Source organism: Melospiza melodia, chromosome 5 (assembly GCF_035770615.1).
Source record: "Melospiza melodia melodia isolate bMelMel2 chromosome 5, bMelMel2.pri, whole genome shotgun sequence".
NCBI classification, from domain to species: domain Eukaryota; kingdom Metazoa; phylum Chordata; class Aves; order Passeriformes; family Passerellidae; genus Melospiza; species Melospiza melodia.
The window spans coordinates 33,503,458-33,512,567 of record NC_086198.1 but is presented as its reverse complement, the minus strand read 5'-3'; the positions used below and the strand labels follow the sequence as shown (position 1 = coordinate 33,512,567).

At 47.0% G+C, this 9,110-nt stretch overlaps 1 protein-coding gene across 2 annotated transcripts; it reads left to right on the top strand.

The window, feature by feature from the left end:
- Positions 1–847: 847 nt before the first annotated feature.
- LOC134419021 (uncharacterized) lies at positions 848–6,182 on the top strand. Of its 2 annotated transcripts, none has more exons than XM_063158019.1 (7): positions 848–997; positions 1,520–1,768; positions 2,658–2,717; positions 3,324–3,455; positions 4,237–4,383; positions 5,497–5,557; positions 5,724–6,182. In XM_063158019.1, the coding sequence occupies exons 2-7, from the start codon at positions 1,571–1,573 to the stop codon at positions 5,825–5,827; spliced, it is 702 nt and encodes a 233-aa protein (XP_063014089.1). In that variant the 5' UTR covers positions 848–997; positions 1,520–1,570; the 3' UTR covers positions 5,828–6,182. The 2 variants fall into 2 exon arrangements, with proteins under 2 accessions (XP_063014089.1, XP_063014090.1); XM_063158020.1 differs by lacking the exon at positions 848–997 and adding an exon at positions 1,104–1,168.
- The last annotated feature ends 2,928 nt before the right edge of the window (positions 6,183–9,110 follow it).

Sequence of the window (9,110 nt, the reverse complement as noted above, 5' to 3'; positions counted from 1 at the left end):
TCTGCTGCTTTTCTTACTCCTCTTTGCCAGGGGAGCCTTTGCCTATCATCCTAAAGAACCAATCATACAAGTCATTAACAATATGTGTGGAGTTTCATGGAATCTTACAAGCACAACGTGGCTTAGATTGTGAGAGATCTTAGATGTGACCATGGTCACAGGGGTCTCAGGTTGAGGGAAGAGATGAGGATCTGACTCCATGTTTCAGAAGGCTTGCTTTACTATTTTATTATATATATTACATTAAAACTATACTAAAAGAATAGAAGAAAGGATTTCATCAGAAGGCTGGCTAAGAATAGAATAGCAAAGAATGATAACAAAGGCTTATGGCTCGGCTCTCTGTCCGAGCCAGCTGACTGTGATTGGCCATTAATTACAAACATCCAACATGGGCCAATCCCAGATGCACCTGCTGCATTCCACAGCAGCAGATAACCATTGTTTACATTTTGTTCCTGAGGCCTCCCAGCTTCTCAGGAGGAAAAATCCTAAGGAAAGGATTTTTCATAAAAGATGTCTGCGACGCTTAGAAATGATCTAGTTCCGCTCCCCGACCTTCTACTAGAGCAGGTTACCCAAAGCCCCATCCAGCCTGGCCTTCAGCATTTTCAGGGATGTTGCATCCAACAGGACCTGTGAGCCACCTGTGCCGCCTTCCCCAACTCACAGGTTGCAAATGTGTATGGTGTGAAGCAGCACTTACAGCGGCAGGGGGGAAATAGAGAGATAAACACGGCCCAGTTGCTGTGGGGCAGGGATGCGTGGAAGGCCCGGTCCCGGCAGCCTGAGGGTGCCCGGGGCGGGGCGGCCGCTCCCGGCAAGGCGGGACGGGGCGGGCGGAGGAGCCGCGGCCTTGCTGGGTCACGGCACGGCTCGGGGAATTCTTTGGGCACAGGCTGGGAATTCTGCCTGGGTCAGGGCACTGCTCGGGGAATTCTTTGGACACAGGCCGGGAATTCCGTTCCCCGGCCGCGGAGCAGGAGCTGTCCGTGAGGTGAGGGCGCGGCGGACCGGAACGGAGCAAGGGGACACGTGGGCACACGGGAGACGGAGCTGGAGCCGGAGCCGCCCCTGGAGAGGGCGTGCGGTGAGCAGCAGCAGCCACGGGGAGTGTCGGGGCTCGGTGCTGGCCGCCCCAAGGGAGCCGCGGCGCCTTCCTGGAGAGGTGCGGAGCTTTAGTTCCACAAGGGAGAGAGCGCTGCGCTCTGAGGGCAGCACAAACCAGGATGGGAGAGAGCCTGGGCACCCTTGCGCTCTGAGGGCAGCAGAAACCCCAAAAGGAGAAGGATAGGAGAGGGCCTGGGCACGTCCTGCACTCTGTGGGAGAAGGATGGGAGAGGGCCTGGGCACCCCTGCGCTCTGAGGGCAGCACAAACCCCGGAGGGGGAAGGTCAGCCATGGGGTCTGAGTGACAGTCGCGCATTCCGCTCCAGCGTGGTCGGGAATGGTGTCCCAGCTCCTGGCACAGAGCAGCAGCCCCAGCCGATGATCCCGGCCCTTCTCTCTCTCCTGTTAGGAAGAGCCTTTCTCCGAGCCTGGAAGGCCCTGGTGCAGCTCGCCAGTCTCCATGTTCAAGGGTTTATGTGGGAATCAGAGCAGAATGGATCGGTATCGGTATTTCATCTTTAACCAGAGGAACATGGTCGTGCTGGGGATGTTCCAGCTTGCCTTCAGCACCGTCTGTGTCACCTGTGGGTTCATAGATGGCATTTTCAGAACAGAGTCCCAGCTGGGCAAAACCAGAGCTCCAATTTGGGCTGGCATGGTAAACTTTTACTATATTTTCTATGCTTTGTTTTGCAGTGTTTTTTTCCCCTGCTGCTACCTACTAGTACTCATATTGGGGATGGGAGGGAAGCCAGGATTTCTTGCCAGCTCTTCCCTTGTTTTATGCTTTGAACTCAATTAATAAAAATTTCCTTATAATGGTATAGCCAGAAGAGTGCAAGCAGACTTTCCTCTGAAGGAACTAAATTAAATACATTTGTGCTGGATAATGTAGAAAATGGGACACAGTGACAGTTGACTGGGGTTTTTTGCAGAAGCATAGTGACCACAGAGAGGCCACCAAAGTTGAGGAGGGGAACACCTTGTCCTCTGCTCAGGTAGATGAACCTGTGTCCCACAGCACAGTGCCCCTAATTTTGGTACTGCAGTGAGGTGTGGGCAAGAGGTGTCCCTGCTCCCTGGCATTCAGCACCCTGATTCACCCTGCTGAGCCATGCTGCAAGGAAATCACACTGAAGAGCTGTCTCCAGGGCAGAGGCTGCCTGGCTCCTTTCATTAGCATCTTCCTTTCCTTTCCAAGATGCATATGAACTTGGCAAAGCACCGTGCATTTTCAAGACCTTAAATCAGAGTTATTCAATCAGGTTCATTATTTTGCCCGACCCACAAAGCTCTGGTCAGCAGTAGCAAGGCTGTGCTGTGTGGGTAGCAAGTGGGCAAGGTGCATGTCACTCGTGTCCTGCATCCAAGAGATGCTGCAGAGGAAAACAGAAGAAATGAGCAATTCTCTTCCCATTTATGATGCAGCAGTTACTCTGATCCAAGCCTTGAAAACACCTTTCATTACTTTTCATTACTCTGTAGCAGTTTATCTTCTGAATCTGCTGCTAGTCTCCCAAGCTGCCATCTCCTTTTGTGCTCTGCAGGTGATGGGAGTCCCAGGCGTCCTGGCTTTGTTCTCCTCGCAGAGGAAGAACCCAGTTCTTGTAAGCTGGAGGGGCAGATGGGTGTTTGTGTGCATGGGGCAGGGGAAAAATACTGGGGCAATCAAAAACAGTCTGAGGAGGGAATGAGCTGACTGGTCCTCCTGCAGAATTGCGAGCTTATTTCTTTGAGTTACCTTCACAAAAGCTGCTGTCTTTATAACCAAGAGGAGGATGCAGTATTACCTTGCTTTCTGCTGCAGCAGACAGGCACTGGGTCTAATAAAAAGCAATTCTCTGTAAAAACACTTCATTTCAATGCTTTTCTTTTGGTGGTCCTTCATGTTGTTGAGCACTGTGTACACCAAAATTTGAAACGAGTTTCCTAGGTGGGTTTCTCCAGCCATGTAAACTCCAAGGGAGGATACTGTATGCAAATTAAAGGTCTTTAAGTGGCACCTCTGATTAATATTCAGGACTCAGCTGTAACTCAGAAACTCAATGTTATGAAAACCTCTACTTCTCTGTGTTTGGCTGTTGTTCCTGGGGATGTTGCGGTGTTGTGGTAGGTCAGAGGCTACCATACAAGCTGTAATGCTTGTATTGGCCAAGGACAGCTTTGATTCCTGCTGCCCTTCTTTTTCTCACCAAAATTCTCTGTCTGTCTAGGTGAATGTACTGATAGTTGCTTCCACAATCTCTTGTGTTGCCATCTTCATTGTAATAGTTTATAGCTCCTTCACACTGAGCTATGGTGAAGAGGAGGAGCTGAGTTCTGCCCCAGTCCATGTTATCCATACTGTAAGTATTGATATCACAATTATTACTGGGGAACACGCCACCCTTAATCTGCAGGCAGTGCCAGATGTGGCTTACAAACAGAACCAGACTTCTAGGAGGGTAACACTAGGTCAGGTTGGCTGCTGTTGCTTCTTAGTGCAAAGGGGAGGTGTGGGCTGAGCCGTGAAAAAATACTGGTGCTGCTCAGGGAAAGGTGCTGAGAGCATCCCTGGCCTGGTTTGAGACAGTGCTTGCAAGGCTGGAATCTTTCAGGTGATGAAATTATAGGTCAGCTGGGTAAACCTGGTGTTATTTCAAGTGTATCCTCCACAGTAAAGCTGTAGAGAAGGAATGAAGCCTTTTTGTATCTCCGGTCTACAAGCAATTGCTTGCTGCAGGGATAAAGGCATTCCAGAGAGGTGAGGCTGATCATTAGTTTATTGCAGGACAAATCAAAATGCCAGGCTGCTATAAGGTGCAGTGCAGCAAAACAATGTTTCTCATACTCAGTGTGAAGTAGAGCAGCCATTCCTTGGGTTTTTACTCATTGTCAAAGCTATTTCCAAACCAAATTGCCATTGCATAGCATCTCACATTTAATCAGCAGCCTTATTTCCCTGCTTGCTCAGTTTGAGGTTCATACTTGGCTTGCTTTTCAGAGCACAGGAAAATCTCAAATAACACTGGCTATGAATCAATCTCCTATCATGCAATGACAGCATTCTTGCAGTCATTAGGTTATTTTTTGGTGGAGAGTGTCACTTTTTGAGTATGGCTTTACCGTGTCCGTTTGTGTTTGCAGAGGTTTGTGCTCAGTAGGGTTGTCCAGGGTGCCAACATCGCCATGCTGGCCGTGTCCATCTGCAGTGCCTGTTGTGTGCTGGCCATGGCTTACCTGGGCTGCCAGAGCCTTCCGTGCTGCTCCTGCTACGACAGCGTCACTGGCATGGTGAGTGAGGGAGTGAGGAGCCCAGGGCGCAGCCTGGTTTCTGCTCAGTGTTGGTGGGAGGGCAAGAAACCCAGGGGAAGGTGTGTTTTTCCTCTATGAACCTGGTCTCAGCTCCTACCTCAGTCGTGTCACCCTGTTTATTTAAGATTTTCTAAGCCTTCTGATGTTGACATTCTTGTAGTGAGCTTTCTGACACGCTTCCTGTAAATAACTCATTGTTTTGCATTCCTTTATGGAGGAAGGGAAAGTTGATAGACTGTTAGTTTGTCCAGTGTCATTGGAGAGGTGGCACTGTCACCCTCCAATCCACTGTCACTCTTGGAAAGCTACAAATGTTGGAGTCAGAAAATAAACTTCCCCTTTTTCTTCACCTTGAGGGCAGCGCTGTGCACTTGTGTTCTTTCGTGTCCTATAGTGACACAGTCGTGCAGGGCTAATTCTAAGAAATTAAGTGGGATATTAGAAGGGTTTTTTATTTCTTACATTTTTTCCTTTTGCTATCTCCCTCTTATTACAGTCTCATGTAACATCTAATATAAGTTGTCTCTATTTTCCGAACCGTTTGTGCTGAAGCTACTATGGCCCCGTTTCCCAGGAATTCTGCTATCCTCAAAAACTGTTCCTCTCATCTTTAAGCCACCAGTTGCTTCTGGTGCAGCATTACAAAGACTTGCTGGTACTTACATGCTGGAACTTCAAATCCAGTAATAAAAGTATCTCCAGTGCTGTGTGTGCAGTGTTGGGAGGTTGACATGTGTAATTCACTCCTCATTCCTAAGGACTCTGCCTCAAGTGATGGGGCCCACGGCATCTCTGCTAAGTGAGCTCAGTAAATAAATAAATACCAACTGCTTCTCTGCTAGAGCAGTTCTGGTGCTGTGTTATTAAACATGTGCATCCAACCATTTGGTTTGGTAAGGAATTAAAGGGTACAGGCCACAAGGCAGCTGTTCCTCACTAAAGACACCGAGTGGGTAATGTGAGGTTGCTTTAAACTTTCAAACTTAAACATGTTAGGAGCTGTGGACTGCACAGACTTTTAAAATAAGTTCAGGTGTATCTAGTTGAACAAATTTCCAGGTGAGGTATCTGATGGTGCTGTTTTTTCCATAGGAATGGTTGCAGCCCAGTGAGGACCAAAATCAGGCCGTGGAAATGATTTGTGCTGTACAAAGTGAGTAACTCCTTTGCCTCCACATATCTGGGTGTTCACCAGGGATGAGGAAGGAACATTCTGAATAAGGTTTACATCCCAGGCCAAAATCCTGATAACCAAAAGGCACTGAGGATTTTGTGCAACATACCATGTTTAATGTTTTTCACTTTCTTTTCTCACACAGGCCCTGGGCGGGGAATTTTTACCTTCACAGATCGGTTTCCAGCCCAGGATGCAGATGCAGAAGAAGACACATCCAAACCTCCACCATATATCAGAATGACTTGAAAAAGTGGCTGAATATTCTGTTCAAATGTGGCAAGACAGATGCAATCAGTTCTTAATCTTTAGAGGTGGTTATGCACTTTTCCTTGGCCATTTGAAAAACGCACACAGAGTGAGCTAGTGATTGTCCAGCACTGAGCAGAGATCACAGTGCAGAGGGAAACATCTGCAGGTGATTTTGAACTTTCAGAATTTGTACAGTGAAAATACCTCATTGCTTCTGGGAAGTGAGAGCGTTTTTTAGTCCGGCTTTTGTATTTAAATCATGTCTTATTTCACTAGAATTCATCATGTAATTTGTGTAGCAGTGCTAGCCTTAGGCATTTAAATATTAAATACAATTCCTTTTTCTTCAAATGCTATCTCAATTTCTCCCTCTTACTGCATGAATTATTTGGATGATAATGAAGGACACCCTTCATCCTTGAGCTTCAGAGTGTTTTCCTTTTACTCTTGGTAGGAATGGGGGCAAGTAAACCTTTTGATATGAAACCTTAATAGTGCCATTCAGATACCTCTGTCAAAATGTGGCTTCTGTGGGGTGTACATGATTAGTTTTAGCACTGAGGTGTAACTATAGAATGTGGCAGGAACTGGAGCTGCTGTAGCTCCTCTTATAAAGTAACTTGAATACTCTAAATTCAGTTCAAGTTTTCCTATTTTGACTTTGTAGATTGAAAGTTTAAAAGAAATCCTTATTTTAGGGCCTATTCTGCTAAAATGTATTACAGATCTAGACAAAAGTGTTTTGTGTATTTTCTTGAGGGCACCTCTTGTAGTTCCTCTAGACCAAGGAACTACAGCTTCCAGTCAGGTTCCATCATATTCTGAAGTGCACAGAATTCCCAGATGTACTTTCTGTTTCACTTTTAGGTGAATGCCAAGTGTTGATCTTGCCTGCAGGCCTTGAGCAGGGAGTGGTAGATGACTTAACCCTTGGTACAGATTAGCTCAGCATTTGAACAGGGCCTGGAAAATAAGTTCCCATCTCGAGAAAGTGGACAGTAGGATAAGTGATACCCACCATGAGGCATGGAACTCCAGGAATGATCTCATATAAAACTTCTCTAATTGCAGTAAGTAAGGTGCCTTTTGTGGTCCCAAGAGAAGAGTTGTTATTGATTATTTTCTCTAAAGAGTGAAGTCCTTTTCATAATGCTGGTAAAGGGACTCCAGTACCTAAATGGCTTTAAACTAAAGAGTGTGGGTTTAGATTACATATTGGGAAGATTTTATTTTCTGTGAGGGTGGTGACACGCTGGCACAGATTGTGCAGAGAAGCTGTGTCTGCCCTATCCCTGAAAGCTCAAGGCCAGGCTGGATGGGGCTCTGAGCAGCCTGCTCTAGTGGAAGGTGTCCGTGCCTGTGGTAGAGGGGTCAGGATGAGGTGATCTTTAAGTCACTTCAAAACGATTCTATGATTCTGTGAGGATTCTGCAAAGATGTTACTCAGCTTTTTTTAGTAATCTGGAACAGAGAAACACTCTTAGCCACATACTGAGGAAGTCTCAGTGAACAGAGACACCCCTCTGTATGTGTAAGGTGCTTGCCAAGTGTATCTGTTGCTGACTTCAACCATTACAGTTATTGATGTCTGGGAATATCTCAGATTGAGAGAGCAGCCCTAACCACCAGGCTCCCTCCACAGCCCTTCTCAGGTCACAAATTGCTTCTTTTCAGCCAGGGAAGCTGTCCCCAGCTTTGGGTGCTTGGGCCAGCAGCTTAACTTGGGCCTGCAGGTCCTACTCTGGCAGCTGGAGGATTAATTATGTGCCACAGTAGCCACATTCTTCCTGACTGGCTCTAAATACCTTCATTACCTTGCCTGCAGAGCCACAGAAGGGTTGAGCTTGGAAGGGATGTCTGGGGATCACCTGGTCCAATCCCCTCCTGTGCCAACCAAAACACTGCTGGTGTCTTGTTCATTTGAAGGTGTTAATGTTTGAATTGCTTTAATATATTAATCCAGACGTTGTGATTCAAAATGGGGTGCTGTGCTTTTTCCTCTGAAATAGTGCCTGTCAACAGGCATCAAAGCACCCAGTGTGACTGCTCTCCCTGTCCTCAGATGTTTCTGGCACAGCTCCACACCATCTGCAATGAAATGCTGGGCAGTATCTTCTTGTTTAACACAAACTGCGCTTCTTGTACATGAAAAGAAAGTCAGATATCTTCACAGGGTATTTCAGGTAGCTGAAAGCAGTGGCTCTGGTCAGTCTAAAACAGATTTTACATTCCTACAATGCTCAGCCTGTGCATAATTTCTGGGAGTTATGGTCCCACCCAGAAGTGCTGTTCCATAAGCAGTCATTGCAGTGTGATGTACTGAGCATTTGACTGCTGGTTGAACAGGGCAATTTGCTTTTACTGTGAGAGTGCAGAGCAGCAGGTCACCAGTCCTGTCTCAAATGCTGCGCTGTTTCCATCAGCACAGGCAGATAACTCCTGGGATGAGGGTGGCAGTGCCCCCATGGCTGCTGCAGGTCAGGTCCTCCTGGGACACAATCCAAGTACCCAGCCCAGCTCTGAAAGCCTTTGATGTGGCATTAAGTGACAGGTGTGGCAGGTACTGGTTTGGCTGTGAAACAGCCTGAGCAGCACATACTGAACTCTGAGGGTGTAAAAGAGAAGTATGCTCCATGCTGCTTCTGAATAAAAACGTCTGCAATTGATTTAGCAGCAGCTATAAGATGGTTTATTTCTTACACAGTCCTTCCAGTTGTGCAACTATTGCAGGTCACTCATAGACAGATGATTTCAACAGTTCTTTCTACAAAAGTGTGGGTTTCCAGAAAAGCGACAGCTGCAGAATGGAAACTGGCGGAAACTGATTATCAGTTTAATGTTACTCCTCTTTGGTTAGTGTTGCAGAAAATAAATTCCTGACTGCAGTTTCCAGTGCTATATTTAGCAGCCCGTTCCACATGCGAGCACCTTCCCAGAGCCTGCCTGCATCTCCAGGGATATTCCATGTCTTGTGTCACGCCCAGCTTCCACTGGTGGGAGTCAGATGGAGTTATGGACCCCCGTTATGGACCCAAGCATTCTGTGCTCACCTTGTGTCAGCATTGCTTGTGTTAAGGCAAAGACAAGGCATTTACATCAGAAAAAGCTTCCTTACCTGGGTAGGCTGAGACAAACATGACCCTGTTCCCTGACGCACAGAACAAGGCACACAATATCCATGGGTGGATAAAGGCAAAGCCTGCCAGCCTGCCATTAGCAGGGGCCAGAGTTAATCACCCAGTGTAATCAGAAGGCAATCAGGGAAGCTGATTCTGGAAGT